Source organism: Theropithecus gelada, chromosome 2 (assembly GCF_003255815.1).
Source record: "Theropithecus gelada isolate Dixy chromosome 2, Tgel_1.0, whole genome shotgun sequence".
In the NCBI taxonomy this organism is placed as follows: Eukaryota; Metazoa; Chordata; class Mammalia; order Primates; family Cercopithecidae; genus Theropithecus; species Theropithecus gelada.
The window spans coordinates 73728017-73749139 of NC_037669.1; the positions used below are offsets into that span (position 1 = coordinate 73728017).

The following is a 21123-nucleotide window of genomic DNA, read 5'->3' on the forward strand; positions in this document are numbered from 1 at the left end:
AGATGTTCAACTTTTATCAAGGGAGCAGTCTCTTCAGCCAGATGTGTACAACAGCACAACAGGCTTGCCTGCACAGTGACGTGAAACAGGAGGGCAGCATACAGAAAAGGCTTTTTAAACGTTAAAAGCATTTTTAAACATTAAAATTTATTTTTAATCGAAAGTAATTCATCTGTATAGTTAAATCAGATAGTAAAGAAAAGCTGTCAGGGCCCACCCCAGCCTCCCCCGCCGCCTCCCCCTCATTCTCTCTTCACCCCAGTTCCTCTCCTAAGAGGCAGGCACTTCTAAGCCTTTCTCTTTCTCGTTTTTCTGTTTTTAGCTTTGCTGGTTGTTCCTTCCAAGTTAATATACTGACACCACTGTCTTTACTTACCCACTTGCGATTTCCTGCTTTAGAGTCAATGATTTAACTTGCTTATGACCGCCCCTTCTCCCTTCCAGTCTGGGCAAATTATATCATGACTTGTATGCCCTTTACTGGTTTTCTTGGCAATGGAAACCAACTAGGCCCAGGTCCATCCACGTGTTGTGCTGTGTCACTCTGATCGGCGTCTCTGCATGACCAGCCCTCCGTGCCCTGTGAACAGTGAGGATGTTTCTGCTGCTGGACTTCCTGCTCTACTCATTCTCCACCCTTTGTTTTTCGTATTCAAAAACATTTCGCTTGATCTCCTTCAGCATGTCATTTTGGACTTGGAAGTCCAAGGTGGTCATGTGCTGGGTGGACTGAAGTTAAAAGAGAATTCTCAGAGGAAAATGGGGTTAGCAACTGCCATTTGGTTTTTATGTTGAACACATTTATATAAATTGAGCTGTCTTGGAGGTTATTTGTACATTAAGTGCTTACCTATTTCTCAGAAAGAAATATGGAAAAAAGCAAAACTTAGTTGCCCAAAGCCCTTGTAATATTGAACACGCAGCAAAATTCGAGTTATGGTCTTCTGTTGAAGAGGCGGTCGCCTGGGCTTGCGCTGTCTTTCCTAGCACATGCTGTGTGGGGAAGCAGGGTGCTAGCACACTTACACAGTGGGCCTGAGCGCTCAGGCCCAGCGCTGCCCTGAAACCTGATGTCCCCTTGTTCCCTTCTTGTAGTGACCCCATGGAGTCAGTGCTCTTAGATATCTTCATGTTATAGATGTGCAGGTTTATTCAGCCAGCAAGCTGCAAAATTAGGATTTAAATCCAGATAGTCTGACGCCAGAGCTAAAGCGGGTCTCCTAGCACAGTGGCACAGAGTCCAGCCGTTGGTAACCAGACCTGGGCTTGAATTATTTCTGGCCCCTTCCCTACTGGCTAAGCTGTGTAAAGTCTTAGGTTACCTGGCTTCTCTCAGCAGCACGTTCCTCATGGGTGAGATGAGGGTGATAATAAGAGCCTCCTCCTATTCTCCTTTCTATTCTTTTAATGGGCTTTGCCCTGGCCTGGAAGTCCTATGCCAGTTTGTTGGCCTGGGTCATTTTTTGTTTTGTTTCTGGTAGAGGTGGGGTTTCGCTATATTGCCCGCACTGGTCTCGAACTCCCGAGCTCAAGCGATCCTCCCGCTTTGGCCTCCCCAAGTACTGGGATTACAGGCATGAGCCACCACACCCGGTCCTGGTTCACTTTTACTCGGCCAAAAAAGTCACTTCTAGGAAGCTCCCTCTTGCCCTGTGAACACTCTGAGTTGGCCGTGGCATGTGCTATCATCCATGTAGATTTGCCTGTCTTCTCCCAGCCCCTCCTCACATGCACATGTGTGCGAGTAGACTCCACAGTCCTCTCGTGCACTGTTCTAGCCTTCGTGCGACTGCAGGGTCAGATACAGCATAGCTACTCATTTGCTGGCTGTCCAGTGAAGGAGTGAAGGCTTGTCTTCATCCTGTGCGTGGCTGTCGTTGCAGGCACCTGGAATACAACAGCCTGGTAGAAGTGAACAGCGGCTCGCTCTACGGCCTCACGGCCCTGCATCAGCTCCACCTCAGCAACAATTCCATCGCCCGCATTCACCGCAAGGGCTGGAGCTTCTGCCAGAAGCTGCATGAGTTGTAAGTGTCCTCGGCTCTGGGCTGGGCAGTTTTTAGACACTGCTTGGAGGTGAAAGTGCTAGGCCTGGTTCATTCCACCACACAGCGGCCTTGGGGAGGACTCAGAGACAGGGAGGCCAGTAGCCCTGTCCCCAAACCAGCCAGGCCCAGAGTAGGAGCCTCAGCGATTTGAGCCCACATCACTTATCTCCCCTTCACTTCCTCTGCATTTAGATTAGCAGGGGCTCCAGGAATAGCATCTAGGTCCTTGCAGGGAGCCTTGGCCCCCAAGGCTCTGTTGGGTTTGGAGACAGTTCCAGGGGTGGAGAGTTCCTAGGGAAGGGCAGCTCCAGCAGAGCGCTCACAGGAGCCATTTCGAGAGTGGCTGTGTGTTAATGGCCACACCAAATAGCATGTGCTTCTTCAGTGAGGGGGTCATTTGGGCTCAAACAGAGACGGTGGCACCCTGACTGTGGATGAATTTGTGTCCTTGGAGTCACCACCTTCCTTCCTGTAGACGAGTTGCCCAGGCTCTTGGCCCCATTTTCACCGCAGTGGCCTGCTGGCAGAGGCTCCCGTGCAGTCATGTGTGCGTGCTTGGTTCAGAGATGCGTGGACCTCTTGCTCCTTTTGGGAGATTTCCAGACAGGGCTCCAAGTTGAGACTGAGAACTGAGCTTGTCTTGCCCAAAGTTCTGAGATGAGTAGTGACAGACTCTCCCCAGCATAGCGAGGGGCAGTGACCCTGGCCACCCTATCATGTCAGGGTGGGGTTATTGGACAGTGAACGCAGCATTCCTAAGGACTCAGAGAACATCTTCACAAATAGATAGTTTGTGTTTTCACTGTTCTTTCCATTTTATATGCTCCAGTTTAGTCCACTAGGTTTCTTTATTTTTCGCAAGACTTGGGTGGGTTTTCTTTTTTGTTTTTTTCTCCTTTTTCTAGGCTTGGCTGTTTGAAACAGATTCACCCACTGAAGTGAATGATTGTTAAGAGAGCCAGGCCTCAGTCTGTCTTGTCTCTCTTGACCTCACCAGACACACTCAAGGGGATGTGTGAATCTGATGTGGATTCTTGCATCTGGTGTTTGTGTCTGGTCTTCTGTGTTCTCTCTCTCCCTTCCCTCCTCCTCTTCCTCCCCTCCCCTACCTCTGACACACACACACACAGACAGACACACACACACACACACACACACAGAGACTTGGAGTTTATATTTTGGTGACTCCATCATTATCTAATGCAAAACACAGTGGTCCTGCCTCTTTCCTAACTTTTCTTGGATTCTGTGAGTGTTAACCCTTTGGATTCAGCTTCCTGTGCTTCAGGGCCTGCAGCTGTACATTCCATGTCGTGCTGGATGGCTCCTTTCAGGCTCTGTAGTCAAGCTGTGACCCCAACAGGGAATTCCTGGTTTTGTTGGTCAGGGCTGGGAGCTGTGGGAAGCAAGAGAGGTCTTTTAAGTCCCCAAAGTCTGAGCCAGTTCAATTCTTAAAGTGAGGAGCTGTCCTCTGACTCACCAGCATATTGCGGCCCCAGGGAAGGCATGCTGTCTTCTGCGGGGTGCGGGATCCCCTCTCTGGCTGGTGGAAGGCATGAAGCCCTCTTCTGTGCCCTCTAGAAGGGGCAGCAGAGATCACAGAAGTGCGCTTGAGCAGTCCTAGCGGTTAGCACCATATCCAGGTAACCTCAGAGCCAGATTTGGGATTGCTTCCCAGCGTGTGTTTCCCACCCCTCCTTTAAGCTACATTCTTTAATTGCAGGTGAGGATATAATTTTGATCTCCTGCCAGGTCTATGCAACTGACAGACACCCTGACTTATTTGTCCAGGAGGGAAAGAATGCTGCTCCCAGCTGCCTTTAAAAACTCATTAATCTTCTCAGAGTTTATTTTCCGTCTTCCTGCCTCGGCCCCAATTTTTCATTTTTCAACGATAGATGACCAGTATGTCATGTAACCAACCCAGAGGTGCAGGAGTGCTGGGAGGAAGCTTTGATTCTGAGGCTTGGACAAAGCATATGGTTTTACCACCTGCAGTAGGGGATCATGCTCTGAGGACCACGTGGATGGGGGCAGGGAGGCCTGAGCAGAAGGCTCCTGTCCTGGGGGAGTTGCCCCACTAAGGCGTGAGGCACAGGTGTGGTCGTCCCACGCAGGGACTAGTGGTGCCCTCTGCTGGCCGATGCAGGGAGTGTGACCGGGGCTCCCTGGCTTGCTGGCTTGCTGTCCAGAATCCCAGGCTTCTGCTATGAGAGGTCTTTCGTAGCCTGAATCAGGAGCTGCCTTGGACAGCAGCATGAAGGCACTGGAGCTTGAGAGTTCTTGTGTGTCATGACCTTGTGCGTAGTCTTCACAGTTTAACAGCTACCCTGGCCCCTGTGACCTACGCAACCATTCTAGGAGTCAGACTAGTGTGTTGGGCACTGATGAGTTTCTAGCTGCATGGCCACTTTTACCCCCAGAATTCTTGGGGGGGGCGCGCTGTGCGCTTATGTGTGTGCATCCGTGTCATTTCCCACTGAAACCTAGCCGACCGTGGCCCGATTTCCGGTGGGGTGGGGTTGGGGGGCAACCACGCTAGATGGTGACATTACTGCCCTCCCTTTCCTCAGGGTCCTGTCCTTCAACAACCTGACACGGCTGGACGAGGAGAGCCTGGCCGAGCTGAGCAGCCTGAGCGTCCTGCGTCTCAGCCACAATTCCATCAGCCACATTGCGGAGGGCGCCTTCAAGGGACTCAGGAGCCTGCGAGTCTTGTACGTCTCCCACTCCTGACAGGATAAAAGGGTCCCCAGTGGGGAGAGCAGAATAGAGCAAACCATCTGCTTGTTGAACTCCATTTGCGTTGGCTTTGAGTCAGAATTGGATCCAAAGCTGGCTTGCTCTGTGTGCAGAGTCTCAAACTTTTATATAATCAACTGAGAAAGAACTGGTTAAGCAGAAAAACCTCTCATTCCCCTAGGATGGTGCCTAGAGAGGGATGGCAACTCCTAAAAAGTAGTTGTTCTCAAGCAGTGATGCCCACGTTGTGCTGGACAGGATGCTGGCTCCTAGTGTTGGAAAAAGCTTCCCCACGCTGAGCGCCTGGTGCGGCCTCCAGTTCAGCAGCCATGGGTCAGTCTTTTCCATCTTGAGTCTTCAGTTGCAACTTCCGTTTTTAAGTCCTGAGTATTTTTTCTCTAAACCATGGGAATATTTCTGTGCATCTCTCGCCCTAGCATTTGAATTTCTTCAGCATAACCTGTACCAAGATGCCTCCTTTGCAAAAGCAGCACTTAAGGAATCCTGTGTCTCTCCTTGTACCTCATCAGGGGTCGGTTAACAAAGTGGAGGTGCTAATGTCGCTTCCCTTGAAGTCCCTAATTAGATGGGATTGGCAAAAGTGAGTGCAGGATGCTTTTCTGAGGCTTGTGTATAAAACTTTAACATGGTTGGCTTCATAGAACTTCCAAGCGGCTATCAGCATAAAACCCCCAGAGAGGGGCATATGGTTTTCAGAAGATAGTGGTGGCAGGTTCTAGGGTCTCCTTCTCAGGTGTAATTCACTGCACAGAGAGGGGTCTGTTCCAGTGTGACAGGGAGGGAGGCCTTTGCACTTGCACCTGGCAAAGCCAGCTTTAACGTGGAGCCATTGCCAGGGAGTGTGAAAGGGGCCGGAGCCAAGCTATTCAGGCCAGGTCAGCCTGGGAGCCCATACAAGGTCCAAATAACAAGGCTGGGAACATTCAGACTGAGCTGGCCAGAAAGGAGAGAAAAACTTTGGCAGCCAGGGCTAGGAGCCGGGAGACAGGCATACAAAGCCACAGCCCCCGGTCCCTGGTTTTTTCAGTATGCAGATGATAGGAAGGAACCCACTGAGAGGAGAAGTCCCTTCCAGCAGCAGAATCTTCACTCTTTGAGCTTCCTGCTGTAAAAGAAAGGTGGCCGCCAGCATTTCACTCTTCATTCAGAGCTGCCCTCCCTGCTGGCAGCATTGATTCCTGCTGCAGCTTCTCACAGGAGACAAGCGCTCCTTTTCTGTCCCTGGCCTGTGTCTGCAAGGACTCAGGAGGGGAAAGTTTAAGAACCAAGAACCTTGTGGAAAGTTGGAGAGGGCAGAATGTGTGCAGGATGGGAGCCTGGTCGCCAGGTGTGATGTCTCGCCTGGGCACTGTGACCTGCTTCTGGAAGCTGGGAGGCCACTGAGTCATCGGCCATGGGATTTGTATTGCTGGAGGGGCCTGGGCTGAGGAGTTGGCCTCATCTCTCCAATCCTGGCGAGTGGGTCACAAGTCTGACTCAGCACCCAGATGTCCTCCCTGGCTCAAAGTCAGCGCCCTGCAGGCCTTGGGAGGAGATGGGCTCTGGGCTCCAGACCCACTGGCTGGCACGGAGGGGCCCACGGGTGGGCCCTGTGCCAGGTCTGTTTCTTCCACGTGCTTTCTGCAGTTTCTCGGTCATGTCCAGAAAAGGGACTCTGGTTGGTATGAGAGCAGACAGGAGCCTTAAGGAACCTTTTGGGCTGATCCTCGTGCCAGGGCCAGATGTCCGCTCTCCGGGGGCTGAATACAAACTGGGCTGTCTGCACCACCTCCCTCCCCCGGAGCGCGGCCTCCGCAGACAGGGAGGCAGGTGGAGCCCAGGGAAGCTTCTTGTCTGAGGCGTGTGTCGTCTTGGTTGGAAGGCTGAGAAACAGGGCGTCCCTCCCAGGGCCATATGTCTCTTCACCCTACGTCCCGGCTGTGCCTCCAGGGTGCACCCAGGGGCCTTCAGCTTCTGAGCAGCAGGCTGGGCGGGAGCTTGCTTTCCCTTCATGCCCAGACTGCTCAGTGAGCTGCTTTCTGTCCTCTCCCCAGGGATCTGGACCATAACGAGATTGCGGGCACAATAGAGGACACGAGCGGTGCCTTCTCAGGGCTCGACAGCCTCAGCAAGCTGTGAGTATCCGCGGCACAGAGCTCCGCCAGCAAATGCGCGGGAAGACACTTCCGTGGGAGATGTTTCTGGGGTGCCCCCTGCGCCTCTCTGCTCTGGGCCCGGGCGGAAGAGAGCTGGCTCCACGCAGACTTTTGTTTGGGGAGAAGAGTTTGAAGAAGAGAGCGGGGGACACCCTACTCCTCGCTGGGCAGGGGTCTCCTTGCTGGTCTGGGTGTTGGGTTCTTGGGGGCTGGCAACCCGGCATTTGGCGGCCTGGTGGAGCTTTTCTCGGGCTTCCCTGACAACTCACGTGAAAACTGCTGAATTTGCTGTTGTCCTTTGTACAAAGGAGTCTTGCCCCGTTACTCCGTTTCTCAAAGTTGTGTAAAGCTCAGTCAGCTGTGAGGGCAGTGAGGCTCCTGACAGTACTGTCATCGTTAGCCGTCATCTCAAATGGAAACATCATTTCCAAGGGTCATGGTAGCAGCTATTTTAATGTGTGGTTTGGGGTCTTTTTCCTTTTTTCCTAGCTCCTAGATTTTGCCAGTTAATCTGCCAAGCACCTGTGTGTGTGGTACCTAATGATCTCATGAGGGCAGGCTGTGTTAGGCAACCCCTTTATTAGTTGAGGAAAGAGAAGTGATGGGATTTTGCCCAAAACTACGCAGTGGGCAAGTGGCAGGCTCAGGATTTGCTCGTTTGGCTCCAAAGCCCACGTTCCCTCCCCCTTGGCCCACCCTGTTTTCTCTGCATGTCACCAGCACTTTCTGTAGATGCCACCCAAGGACCATGCAGGAGGAGGACGGGGGATAATTATTACTGTTGACTAGCAGCTTGGAGGGAAGACTGAAGGAGGGCAAGACGGAGCGGACAGCCGCCACTCGATTCTCCCACCCCGTCCCCAGTGACAGGGAGCTCGGCAGAGTGCGAGTGTCAAGTAAATATTTGGAAAGCCCTACTGGAGCTCGAGGATAGAGGAGAGCCTGTGGTAGGGAGAGTCTTTTTATATAGTAGATGCTTCTGATTGGTTTGGAAAAGCATGGCATTTCACACCTTTTATATACAGGGTCCTGATTAGGAATAAGCTCTGTTGGCTGGCTGAGGAAGGTATTTCTTCTTGAGCGTCCTGTACTCCAGCAGCACGTCGGAGATGCTTGTCAGTGTTTCTTGTCCTTATCGTCCCTAAAACAATGCTGATTTTCCCCAACCTTTAACCCATACGTGGCCCCTTTTTATCCCATATAGGGCAAACCTGGGAAGAGCCAGAAGTACCAAGTGGGGTGAGGCAGAGGCCTTCTTAGCAAGAGGAGCTCCAGGTCTGGGACGTGGCTGCTGAGGTGTTCAGCACCGGGGCCGCCATTCAGCATAAGCCTCCCTGGCCTCGGCCATAACTGATTGAAGGGTGAGGTGGGGAGAGTGGGCGGCATTGCCAGCCCTCATGGGGCATGTCCATCTTTAGGAACCTGGAGCTGTTTCCTGGGTGTCATGGCTTCCAGGAGACTGTCTCTCTACAGAAGGCCCGTGAGGTGTGCCTGGCCCCGGGTCACCTGGACTTCTGGTGCTGCATGAGTCCGCCGCTGCCTTCCTGAGTGCGCACCCTCTGTGCCCTGGTGCTTTCTCCTTTGTCCCCCTGCTGGACCAGGCTCAGCACTTCCACCTGAGCCCCAAGAGGTCAGCCCAAGCCCCTGCTTTCCTCGCTTGTTGTTTGTGGTGGGCTCCACACTGAGCTGGTCCTGAGACTCCTGGGAACTTGTTAAAATCTAAGCCTCACCCCACGCAGCCACTGAGTCAGCTTCTTGGGGCTGGAGACTCTGTGTATGTTTGAAAAAGGGTGAGAGAGAAAGACATGCATCCAGTTAGGGAAGCTGGGACAATAAACAAACAAGAATTCCTTAATATGATTAAGTATATGCAATCACTTATGTAAGTGTGATGCTATCATGGTTATGTGGCAAAGGAAACGAATCATTTTCTTCTTGGATAAAGAAAATGGTATGATGCCTATGATGTGGATTCCATAAACTCCTGCTGGGTTCGAGAATGGGTAGTGGCTAGAGGTAGAGATGAGGCGAGATTGGCACGACCGGAGGACGGTTGTAGCTGTGTGACGGCCACTTGGGGTTCAGGATACTACTACGTCTACCTAGCATAGTGTGTGCAAATTTCCACATTATAAGGGAAGCAGAGAAGTAAATGCGTCTCATGTGATCCTGGTACACAGGGCTACTTAAAAACTGCTGTGTTTGGCATATTGCAGGTGTTGAGTTGATGTTTGTTGAACGAATGAAGGGAGGGACAGAGGAAGAACCCAGTGCCTCTTTGGTCCCCTCCCCACCCGTCTACTCAGAACATTCCAGGAAAGCTCTGTGCTGTGGCCCTGGCTGAGAGAAGTGACCACAGACAGCACTATGTTGCTCCGTGGGAGTGGCCCAGTGCTGGCCTGTTGGGATCCACTGAGAAGTGGGGTGCATGTTAACACAGAGAAGACCTGCCCCTCTAGAGCAGCTGATCCGTGCTGCGGGGAGCGCAGCCGGTGCCCTGAGTCCCTTCATTTGGTGTGGGTTTGTCTTTGGAGAGCTCAGGGAGCTCGTGTTCAGGATCTGCCCTAGGATGGGAAGGTAGAGACCCCTGCCTTCGCTGAATTACTCAGAGACCTTGGGTCCTTCCCACCACGCAAGAGGTCAGACCTAAATTAAAATGTTTTCCAAGAAAGGGAGATGTGAGCAGCAGAGCCATAAATGGCCTCTCTGTGAATTTGGGGTGGATGCTGACCTGCCCTTAATTTTTCCAGCTTATGCACACAGCTGTGTTGGAGAGTTCCTCACACTGGAGCTTCCCAGCAGGGCAAGAATGTTCCTAGACCCCAGCACATGCCTTTCTTCCTAGCTTGTCTGGGATTCTTTTGTAGACCCACCCCAGGGCCTGTTTGTTTCCAAATGGTTGTGCGGTTCCCAGGCTGGGGCCTACCCAGTGGCACAGAGTAAGTACACAGGAGGGAAGAGAGAATTTCTGGATCCCAAATTTCAGGCAGAGAGGAGCAGTTAGTGATCTGGGTATGCGACTTCCTGCCCCATGGTTCCAGCTGGCTCCATGGCATTCCTCAGAGGGAGGGGCAGAGTCCCACACAGGGCACATGGCAAGGGGTATGTTTGGGGGCACTTGCAGAGCTGATGGGAGCGCAGCCTCCATCCCTGCCTGTGGGGGGGCCGGGCCTGCAGTGGAGCTCACTGTGTGTGTGGGTGGGGAGTGGGGGCTAGTGCACATGTCACGGCTACTCTCAAGGACATGAGTACAAGGACCACCTGAGTACTGCCCCCTGTACCTGCCACTTGATTTGGCAAGTGCTAACCAGGCCTTTAGAGCTGTTAGCTGGGTTGGCCAGGAGATGGATGGGAGGCTTGACAGGTGACTCCCGCAGGTTGCTTTCTGTTCCAGGTTGGTGCTGGGGAGGTCAGGCCAGCTGTGCCTTCTCTGGGAGCCTGGCTGTGGTACAGAAATAGTGTCCTCCCAGCCCATATTCCCGCCTCTCCTTTCTCCTCACAGCAGCCTTTTATTAGAGCCATCCCAGTCTGCTGGCTGCAGCTCCCCATCCCAGCCCCATATGTCTGCTGGGGGAAGGTAAGGACCCTGCCTAATCCACCAACAAGATGATTAGCCCCTGCATAATTGAGAATTTGAGAATTTGTTTTATTGCTATTGTCACCATTAAAAATAACAGCCTGCCCTCATTGTAAAACAGGTCAATATGACTAATATTTAATGGATGAAGTAAAGCGCAGCTTTTTCCTGGATCTCGTTTACAGGAGATTTCACTAAACAGTTCAATGCGTTTTTACTGGGACCTCGGGCACGCAGTGCCTGGGCCGGGGGATCTGAGTAAGTGTAGAAGTTGGCAGCACTCTCTGAAGCGCTCGGGGTGCAGTGCCCCATGAGCTGTTACTTGCTGGCGAGTTTTGTGGTTAAAGAGCCTGAGTTAGCATGGCCACCGGCTTTTCTGTGTGTTTGGTTTATTTGTTTTAAAATAAAAGTTTCAGACTGAGGGGTTGTGGAAACGCTTTCGGAATGTGATTGTTTTCCCATCCATGCAGACGGCCTGAGAGAAAGAAAAGGCAGAGGGTCTCTGGCCCGTTTGCCCCTTCACCCTCCGGAGGCAGGAAACAGAGCTGGCTTTGTCTGAGGGCTGAGCTCACAGTTAGCGCCGGGGTCGGCCTGAATGGTGGCCTCCAGGGAGGGAGTCTGTTTCTGATGAAACGGAGGGTCAGGCAGCCCCTGTGGAGTGGTTGCCCTGGAAGCTGGCCACGCAGGCTGGTGGTGCCTCCCTCTGGCTCTACTGTGAGCCTGTGTTGCCAGGAGGCAGCCTCCTGGTACCTGCCCAGGCGGTTCCCAAGAGGCCTGTTGCAGTTAGGAAGAAGCAGCGGCCCGTGTGCTGGGCAGGTCCCAGGCTGCCTTGCCATCTTTGGTTTGCTTCAGGGCTTACATTTTTCCTCCTTTCAGGAGGGGGCTGGGACTTCTTGTTTTCCCTTATGGGTCCCAGTCTTAATGCAGGTTGAAGGTGGAGCTGGCCTCTAGTCCAGTCTCTTCCCCAGTGCCAGGTGAGATCCTGGACCAAGAGTCCCCTTCCCAGTAGGGGGCTGGGCCAGATGGGCTTTCTCCAGGGGCTTCCTCTCCTGCCCACCTGAACCCCATTGCCTTGGACAGACCTGTTGACGCTGAGAATCCCCAGGAGTTGGCTCCCAGCAATCGTGTTCTTAGCAAGCCCGTTAGATCCTGGTGTACCTTAAGATTGACAAGTCCACGAAGCTCATGGTCAGCACTGCCTTCGGTTGTTCCCTGGTAGTCTCCTGTGCCGTCTGGATTAGAGGGAATGCCTTTGGTGGGTTCTCATCAGAGAACATGGTAACAGGGAGGGGAAAACTGAATTATCTTCATTCCCAGTGTCCACCCTAGGGGCTCCCCTGCAGGGAAACAAGCTTGCCTTTAGATCACACAGTGCGGTGGAGGAGGCACTCATTTCTTCGTGTGTTCTGCAGGGCACAGACTTTGGTTTCTGGGAAAGCTCTTAGCAGTTACTGCTAAGGCTTGGATCGGAGCTGCCTGGAGGCAGGAACCCCTTCTCATGGGCAGGCAGTCCAGGCAGGGCACAGGCACTAGTGATTACCTTGGAGGCTGGCTCACTGACGTCATATAAATTCTGGGGTATGGCCGAGGAGCCAAAGCACTGGGGCATCGCCTGCAGGCCCTGAGGGGTCCCTCTCGTAGGCAAGGACACAGCTCCCCATGGCTGTGGAGGACATCTGGCTGCCAGGACATCTCAGGTGCTGAGAGCTGTGGAGCCAGCTTGATGGATGCCTGTTTTCCTGTCCTCTTGCCTCTTTTGGGAAACTTTGTTCCCAGAATGCACTTTTCAGAAGTGGGTGGCAGTTTGGGGGTTTTTGTTCGTCTGTTTTTTGTTTGTGACAACTTCCCATTATGTTGCCCAGGCTGGAGTGCAGTGATGCGATCATAGCTCACTGCAGCCTCCACCTCCTGGGCTCAAGCAATCCTCCCACCTCAGCCTTCTAAGGAGCTGGGACTACTGGTGCCTGCCTCCACACCCGGATAAGATTTTATTTTTTGTAGAGACAAGGTCACCTTATGTTGTCCAGGTCTCAAACTCCTGGGATCACTTGAGCCTCCTCAAGTTGAGGCCTCCTGCCTCAGCCTCCCAAAGTGCTGGGATTACAGGCCTGAGCCGCCACGCCCAGTCATGGGTAGCAGTTTTAATTCCGAAGATTTTTCTTTCCTTTTTTGACTCAGCTTCCTCTCACTGAAACCATAACCAGTCTCATCTCTCCTGCAAGGCCATCACTAAACTTCACCATCCAAGCGTGGGTGGTCCTTGGAGAGAGAACGGGCCAGACAAGGTGATTTCCACCTGACACTGCAAGGGGCCTTTTTTAGGCCAGACGGCGCATGCAATTCCAGCCTGTCATCACTATTAAATTCTAATAAAGATAAAAGTATTTCATTTCAGAAAGGGTAAGGCCTGTGTGCTTCAAACCCGTAATCTCAGCGCAGGTCAGCTTTCCACCTGCCCCTCACTGGACAGACTTATCAGGTAGCACTACCTTAATTATGTTTTCTTTCTCTTTCTCTCACCCCTTCCTTGTTTCTCTCTCCTTCCCTGGCCTTAATTTCTGGATGTTTGGAAATGACAGGACTCTGTTTGGAAACAAGATCAAGTCTGTGGCTAAGAGAGCATTCTCCGGACTGGAAGGCCTGGAGCACCTGTGAGTATCTCGCCAGCCCTGCCCTGAGGCACAGGCCTGCCAAATGTGGCTGCCGGGGAGTTCTGCTAGCAATTTAATCGCATCTTTGTAAACTGAGAAACAGGCTATTTGGAAACACCAGCTGCTTCCTTCTCATTATAAGTCAGCTTCAACTTTGGCCTTTATGTTGCCTATGCCAGGAACAGTTACAGAACATATGGCCAGTGGGTGTGCTCCCAGTTAATTCAGTTGGTGTTTGGATAAATACCCTCCCCCCTCCTGCTGCGCAGCCTCACCCCTGCACCAGCTCGTTCATGGACCCCTGGCCTCACTGCCTCTTCCACCAAGGTGCTTCCTGCTGGCCAAGCCTGTTGCCTCCATTAGAGCAGCTTAACAGTGCAGAGTAGGTGCTGGGCTGAACCAGTTTGGTGTGGTTGCTTCTGAGACCCTGGGAGGAAGGGGACAGAGCCACCCCTGAGACAGGCATGCTGTTGCCATCTGGGGCGGATGCCTCATGTATGTGATCCTTAGTTTATTTCCTCTTTGAATCAAGGTTGACTCTTACCTCTGTTGGGGAAGGTTTTGCCTTGTGAGCAGGCCTCCGCCCAGCTTGGATGGTGCGCTAAGGCTGGCTCGGCTCCTGAGTCATTCTGTGGGCTTGTGTTGCGATTCGGGAAACAACAGCCTCCTGTAGTAGTTAGGACACAGGTCTGGCTAGTCCCTGTGGGTCATCTGTGAAACCAGGACTGTGCTGAAAACCCCTCAGGTTTACCTAGGGTTTCTTTGTATAAGTATGTATGTTCTGTTTCAGGAACCTTGGAGGGAATGCGATCAGATCTGTCCAGTTTGATGCCTTTGTGAAGATGAAGAATCTTAAAGAACTGTAAGTATCTGGATTCCCTGGGTCTGACTGATGGGAACGGAGACTTTCAGAGTAAGAAACTTCTGCAGTTGCATTATGCTCACTTGTTAAAAGGCCACATGGTACATATTTTGGATTTTGTGGGCCACAGGGTCTCTGTCATGACTACTCGATTGTGTCATTGCAGCAGAAAGCAGCCATAAACAATACATAAGCAGGTGGGTGTGGCTGTGTGCCCATAAAGTCACATTGACAGAAGCAGGCAGTGGGGCCGCAGGCCGAAGCTTGCTAACCACTGTTCTAGACAATGTGAAATATACTGCCCTTTATAAAGTGGGTAATACCCCTTTAATTATGTCAGGGATGAGTTTCTATCTTTTGGGCTTGTTTACAATGAAGGCCTGTGTTGAAAGGGGCTCCTTCAGAGCCTGGTGGGCTGTGAGCAAGGCAGAGCTCTGGAGGGGATGGGATGCTGAGGGGTGCGGTGGTGTCTGCCCGTACCATTTCCAAGCTTTCTAGGCACAGTTCACAGGTGGTGGTGCTTCCACCGTGGACTTGGACCATGGGCTCTTGGGTGACAAGGTTGGAAAATCTTCCCTGTATCCTACTCTCTGGCAGGGGAGCTAGTCTAGGTCCTCAGGTATAACACCCAAGTTTCTTTTCTTTTCTTTTTTTTTCTAGACATGAATCTGATTCTGCAGCCAGTAAGTTCTAGCCATGATATCAGTTCCCTCAAGGGGTAGCTTTTGGTTCCTAGAAGTGCTGACAGAATGGCACATGCCAAAGGACAGTCATCTTTTTGCCCTGGCCTCATCCCCATTCCCCGAGGCCACTCCTGATGGACCCTCAGTTGGGGCAGGGAGGCTGGGAATGGGAAATGTCGTGCATTCCCCGTAGCTGAGAACTGAAGCAGGCCAGGTGACACCGCTCTGAGTGAGGAAGGAAGGTGGCCTGGGCACTTGCCCTGTGACGTTCAGCGTGCTGTGAGCCTCAGGCCTGCTGAATAGATACCGTCCTTGCAAGGGTTGGATCTTGGAGCGGGCATCTGGGATGGGTACATGGAGCTCAGGGCTCTGCAGACAGCTGTTCCATGCCCAGGGCCTTCCCTCTTCCAGCCTCAGCAGCTCTGCCTCCATCTGTCGGATGAGACAGAACATACAGAAGGGATTCCATGGCTCTCCTTCCAGAGCAGGGGAGGAGATGATTCCAGACCACCATGGAAGGCTGGATTCAGAGGTGGACTCACAGTAAAGCAAGTGGAATGAAACATTAGTTGTAGAAGACAAGTGGTGGGGCACAGGAGCATTCACTGTGGAATTCTTTCACCTTTTCTGTCTCTGAAACTTTTAGATATGATGTTAGGAGTGAAAAAGACCTGATTAAATTTAAATGGGAAGAGGGTATTTTGAGAGAAGGAAGGAGAAAGGGGATAAGATTTTCCTTGGGAAGTTGGAAGGAACTGGACCCTTCCAGAAGCTCGGACCCCCAGTGTGCTTCTCTAGTTCTGGAGGCTCAGCCTCGGTCTCCTGCCTGGCTTTCCCATCACTGCTGCACGTACCTAGCTGGGGCTGGCCCTGTGCTCAGTCCTCGGGTGAGAGAAACGGTTAATTCCACTTGGTCGTTTTCTTCTCCATCAGATCAAGTCAGGTTGTACTGTGCACTTAGTCATCCTCTGGGTAAATTTCCACAAGTGATGATTAGAAACACACTTTGAGTTGGAATCATGAAAATGCATCATGTGAGCCAGCGAAGCCCTGGGATGGCCGCAGAAGGCAGTAGAGCCGATGGCGCTGTGCTCTCCGTGGGTGGAGGAAGGGCGGCAGGAGCCTGCAGAGCCTAGGGGTTGGAATCCTCACTACTGCTTGGCCCGAGGCCCTCCCCATGTGTCCTCTCGGTCGTAACTTGCTTTTTAGGAACATGCTGTCTCCACCCTGGGTACCCACTGTCTTCGTGGAGTCTGGCCTCCTGTCTGAGGTGGGTTTCGTGGTGGAAGAAGTAGGAAATCCTCAAAGGCATTAGCCCCACACGTCCAGAGCGTGTGTAAGATGAGGCTTAGCCCTTTCCACATGTGTCTGATCAAAGATAAATGTCAAATTTGTCTTCCCCAGTTTGTTCCTGTGGTTCAAATGGAATATGCCCTTGTGTCCTGCACAAATGCCTAACGTCGTGCAGGGATGGCCCAGCCTCTCCTAGGCTTTCATGAATAGTGCCCAGGCTGCACTGCGTGGAAGTGCCCTCTTGCGAGGGAGCTGGAGGTGCTTCTGACAGCGGCGAGTTCTCCATCCAGGCTGAGTTCCCCCATGCCTGGTGCAGCCAGCCCGACCCCCATGCAGGGCGCACTCCTGGGAGCTGGCTTCCCCAAACGCTGCATGGGAATTGGCCATTTCATCAGGGATGGCCGTGACAGCCCTTCCGCCACTTGCAGTGACTCCACAGTAGAACAGCCCTCCAGATAACTCTCAGCAGGATGCTACCTGCCTATGAAATAAAAATGCAAACTCTCATTCTGATTTTAAGATCTGATATGGGTCAGCATCCCAGTTATGATGGCCTTGAGATAAGTTATTTCCGTTTTTGGAAAAGCACTTTCCAAAATTATAATTATTTTAATAAGATGCCCAACTCATCTAGGGGTGATGGGGAACATGAGGAAGAGTGGATTTTACTTCATTTAGACTTGGGTCATCTGCTTACGTTTCATTCTTCCTTGCTGTGACAGTTTCTCCGCTCATTAGAAATCTGGAGGGAAATAGAAGAAAATGGAAGGCCAGTCCATTTGGTTGCTTTGCTGATGTCTGAGGACAGTGGTGGGTGGAGAAGGTGGCCAAGGTCATGCTCTTGGCCTGCATGATGTTTTTGGAATTCTGAGCATACCTGTGCCCCCTGTTTGTCACCAGGTACCAGAGACAGCGTATTGCAGGGAAGCCTGTGTGTTCTCTTTCCCAGTCTTATTGTGGACCAGCCATCATTCTTTAGCTCACAGCTCTGAGGTCTTCCAGGAACAAGGCCGCTAGACTCTTGGTTGACTTATCTTCAAGTGACTCCTCAGGAAGGAATGTCCGCTGAGATGGCGATTCCGATTTCTGTTTAAAAAGCTTATCCTTAGTTGCTGAGAAATGAAAAAGAAAATATTCTCTGTTTTGGTTGGAGCCCCACAAAACTAAAGCTGTGCATTCTCATGCTCCCTGGGCAGTGGCAATTAACTAACAAGCACTATTTAGGGAGCATAGCTGAATTCTGCTGGCCCCCTGAAGAATACTGGTGCAAAGATCAAGGCACAAACAAGAGGGTGGCACAGGGACGGGGCTTATTATATTTGGAAGTAAGAAAACATGCAGCTTTGCCAATGAAAAGGGAACAGCCATGAGGCAAAAGAGCCCTCCTCGAAACTTGTTGCAGAATTTGGATCAGAGTCTTAGGTTGAGTTTGGAAGCTCCAAGTAGTGTATCAGGAAAGTGGGAAAAACCAGAGGGGGGATGGTGGCACTGTTGGATATATCAGAGGTTGGGAGTGATCAGAAGGCAGCCCAGGGTCACACAGAACAGTGTCTGTCCCAGAACATGGGTAAGCTCCACGCTGCTGCTACTCCAGTTGTGGTCCTTGGGTCAGCAGCCCCAGCCTCATGTGCGAGCTTGTTCGATGTGCAGTCATGGTTTCCATTCCTGACCGACCCAGTCAGCAACTGCAGTTTTTCAAAATCTCCAGGTGGGTTATATGCATGGCCCTGGGAAATTGGAGAGGAACTGTGAGAAAAACCATTTCCCCTTCTAGCTTGCTGGTGTTCACTTGAGAAGCTGACTGGAGGCGACTGATCATTCTGTGTGCGAAGGGAGTATCCCTCCTCTGCGGCTGCACCTGAGGCATCCACTGTTGTGTTTCTTTCAGCCATATCAGCAGCGACAGCTTCCTGTGCGATTGCCAGCTGAAGTGGCTGCCCCCGTGGCTGATGGGCAGGATGCTGCAGGCCTTTGTGACAGCCACCTGTGCCCACCCAGAATCACTGAAGGGTCAGAGCATTTTCTCTGTGCCACCAGAGAGTTTCGTGTGTGGTAAGACTGTCTTTATAACTCTTTTTCTCCTTCATGAAGGGCAAGGAAGCCAGGAGGTACTTTTCAGTATGGGAGTCATTCCTGTGATCAGAGTAAACCCCAGCCCGTGGTTACAGATCAGCTGCTGGATGCAATTTATTTCTCGCTGAAACCACATACGGTATTTACCGTAGAGTTGCCTCATTATGTGGTTCTTGGAGGACATGCATTTAATCAGAAGGGAGTGTAAGTTGGTTCAGTTACAAATCAGAATAATCAGTTACAGGAGGGATAGTTCTGTTGTTTCAGAAGGGCTCTGGTGCCCGGGTTTAGCTGTGAATTTACTCAGTGTACGAGGCTGGGGTTTTAATGTGTGTTTCTTTCCAACCCCAAGAATGAAAGGTTAAATACAGGAAGAACAAGTCTCAGGAGAACAGTTGCTGTAGTAAAAATAATTCCTTGATGTTGACTTGTACTCTTGCTGTTTCTCCAAACCACTGAAATCTGCACTTGCAGCTTTACATTCTTTTTGCCTTCTGATTGCCGGAACATAGCTCTTGCCATCTTTTTGACTGGGAGTTGGGATCCAAGTCTGGTTGCAGAGAGCATGGAAAATGCTGAACAGCTGAAAACACACACGCAGGCTAGCTCAGACAGGAATGACACAGCCTCACGGTCAGGAAGACATGATCAAAGAATGAGATGAATTTTGAGTTTTTCCTTTTTTTTTTTGCTCTAAGTGGGAGCAAGAGTGGGATTCCCAGGCCTGACTGGAACTGCTGGGCAGGTGAAAGTCCCTCCTGCCTTTTGTGCTCACCGGTCTCCCTTGAGCCTTGAGATCCCTGCTGTGAGGATCCTAACCAGGCACTCACCCATCCATATGGGAACCCTTGTGGGCCACTTCTCTCTCCTACTTTCTGGCCATAGCAATAGCCAGTGTGCCTGCTAGAGGCAAGATGCGTGCACCCTCCTTCCATGCATCCACCCCTGCCTTCACCATCACCACTTCTGAGAACAGGCCTGCTGAACTTCCTCTGGATCCAGACCAGGGACACGTCTTAAACACACTGTGAACATGGCAGCCCCTCTCCAAACTGAGCTTTTCATCTGTCTTACGGAGTCTTCTGTGTGGAATCGAATGCTCGCACAGCTCCATTCTCCAGGCACAAAATGGCTGTATAATCCATTGTTCATTGGCCCATTGTCATCAAGTCCTTGACCCTTAAATTGTTTATAGACCTCCCTCAAATGAGGCTTTCTGTCGCTCCCTCTGCTTTCCTGCCATAGGGCAGGCTTTCCCTCTGGGTGAGCCAGGTAGGACTTTGGTAAGCTCACCTAGCCCCCAGCCTGTGGCCCTCGCATATTCTGGATTGAAAGAGTTGTTTATTTCACATCTGTCATCCCCACCCCCACATTTTAGTTCAAGCTTCCCCGCTCTAAAAACATCAGGTGTTAATGGGAATCAATGAAAACACTTGGCAGAAGATCAAGGTTTCAGGCTCAATGGGAGTTTCCCACTCCTCTTTTAAAAACGGAAACATAACCCATCCACATCCACCAGGACAGCTAGAATCCGAAACTGAGATAATAACAAGTGTCGCTGAGGAGAGGGAGAAATCTGAACCCTCCTACACTGCTGGTGGGAGTGTAAACTGGGCAGCCACCTTGGAAAACAGTCTTGGCAGTTCCTCCGTTCAACATACAGTTACGACATGACCTGGCAGTTCCACTCTTGGGTGTATACCTAAGAGAAATGAAAGTATATGTTCACACAGAAACTTCGACATGAATGTTCATAGCAGCATTATTCATAATAGCCAAAATGTGGGCACAACCCAGGTATCAGAGGATGACTGGATAAACAAAAGGTGGTGTAGCCATACAGTGGAATATTCATTAGGCAGTGAAAGGAATCAGTAGTCCTACGAAATGAATGAACTTTGACAATGTCATGCTGAGTGGAAGAAGTCAGCCACAAAAGACCAATAATCTAAATTACATGATAACATTCATAGAAATGTCCAGAATGGGGAAATCTCTGGAGGTAGAGATTAGGTTAGTAGTAGTTTAAGGATGGGGAGGGATGGAAAGAGAGGGTTAATAGCTAAAATGTACAACATTTCTTTTTGAGGTGATGAAAATGTTGTAAAATTGACTAGTGATGGTGCCCGTATTGGTGAGTATACTAAAAACCGTTAAATTGTATACTTTTAGATGAGTGAGTTGTAGTGTAGATGAACTATTCTCAATAAAGCTTTTAGAAAGAAATATAATGTATATATCATAAAAATTTACCCCTTTCAAATGTATATTTTGGTTTGTAAATGTATAAATGGTTTTTATAATAGTCACAACTGTGTAACCATCACTATTATCTAATTTTAGAACATTTTCGTCACCCCTAGAAGGATCCCCCATACCATTAGTAATCACTCCCTATTCTCTGCCCCCAGGCCCTTGATAGCACTAATCTCATTGTGTGTTCTGGGCATTTAATATAAATGGAACCATACACTATATGGTCTCTTGTAACTGGCTTTTCTCACTTAGCATAATTTTTAAGCATGTATCAGTACTTCATTACTGTTTTTAACGTCTGAATAAATGGGTTTACATTTTATTTATCCATTTATCAGATGATGGACATTAGATTGTCCCCACTTTTTGGCTACTATGAGTAATGCTGCTGTGAAAATTCATATACAAGGTTTTGTGTGATTCTTCTGGGTACAAACCTAGGAATGGAATTCCTGGGTCATATGCTAACTCTAGGCTCACCTTTTTTGAGGGACTGCCAAACTGTTTTCCAAAGTGGCTTCATGATTTTACATGCCCATCACCAATGCATGAGAATTCCAATTTCTCCTCATTTTTGCTCGCATGTGTTATTAGCTGTCTTTTTTATTTTGGATGTACTAGTGTGAAATAGAGTCTCATGGTGGTTTTGATTTGCATTTCCCTAATGATTAATGATGTTAGGCGTGTTTTCACATGCTTATTGGACATATATATATATATCTTCTTTGGAAAAATAGCTATTTAAATCATTTGCCAGTATTCATTTGTCTTTTCATTGTTTA

The 21123-nt window shown here is 50.5% G+C and overlaps 1 protein-coding gene across 1 annotated transcript in view; it reads left to right on the plus strand.

Annotated features, from left to right (window-relative positions):
• The window catches only part of LRIG1 (leucine rich repeats and immunoglobulin like domains 1), a 126841-nt gene that overhangs the window by 88697 nt on the left and 17021 nt on the right, over nt 1-21123 (plus strand). The window contains exons 7-12 of the mRNA XM_025375300.1: nt 1884-2027; nt 4622-4765; nt 6845-6925; nt 13103-13174; nt 13965-14036; nt 17901-18064. Coding sequence (XP_025231085.1) covers nt 1884-2027; nt 4622-4765; nt 6845-6925; nt 13103-13174; nt 13965-14036; nt 17901-18064 — 677 coding nt within the window. The remainder of the gene's footprint in view (nt 1-1883; nt 2028-4621; nt 4766-6844; nt 6926-13102; nt 13175-13964; nt 14037-17900; nt 18065-21123) is intronic.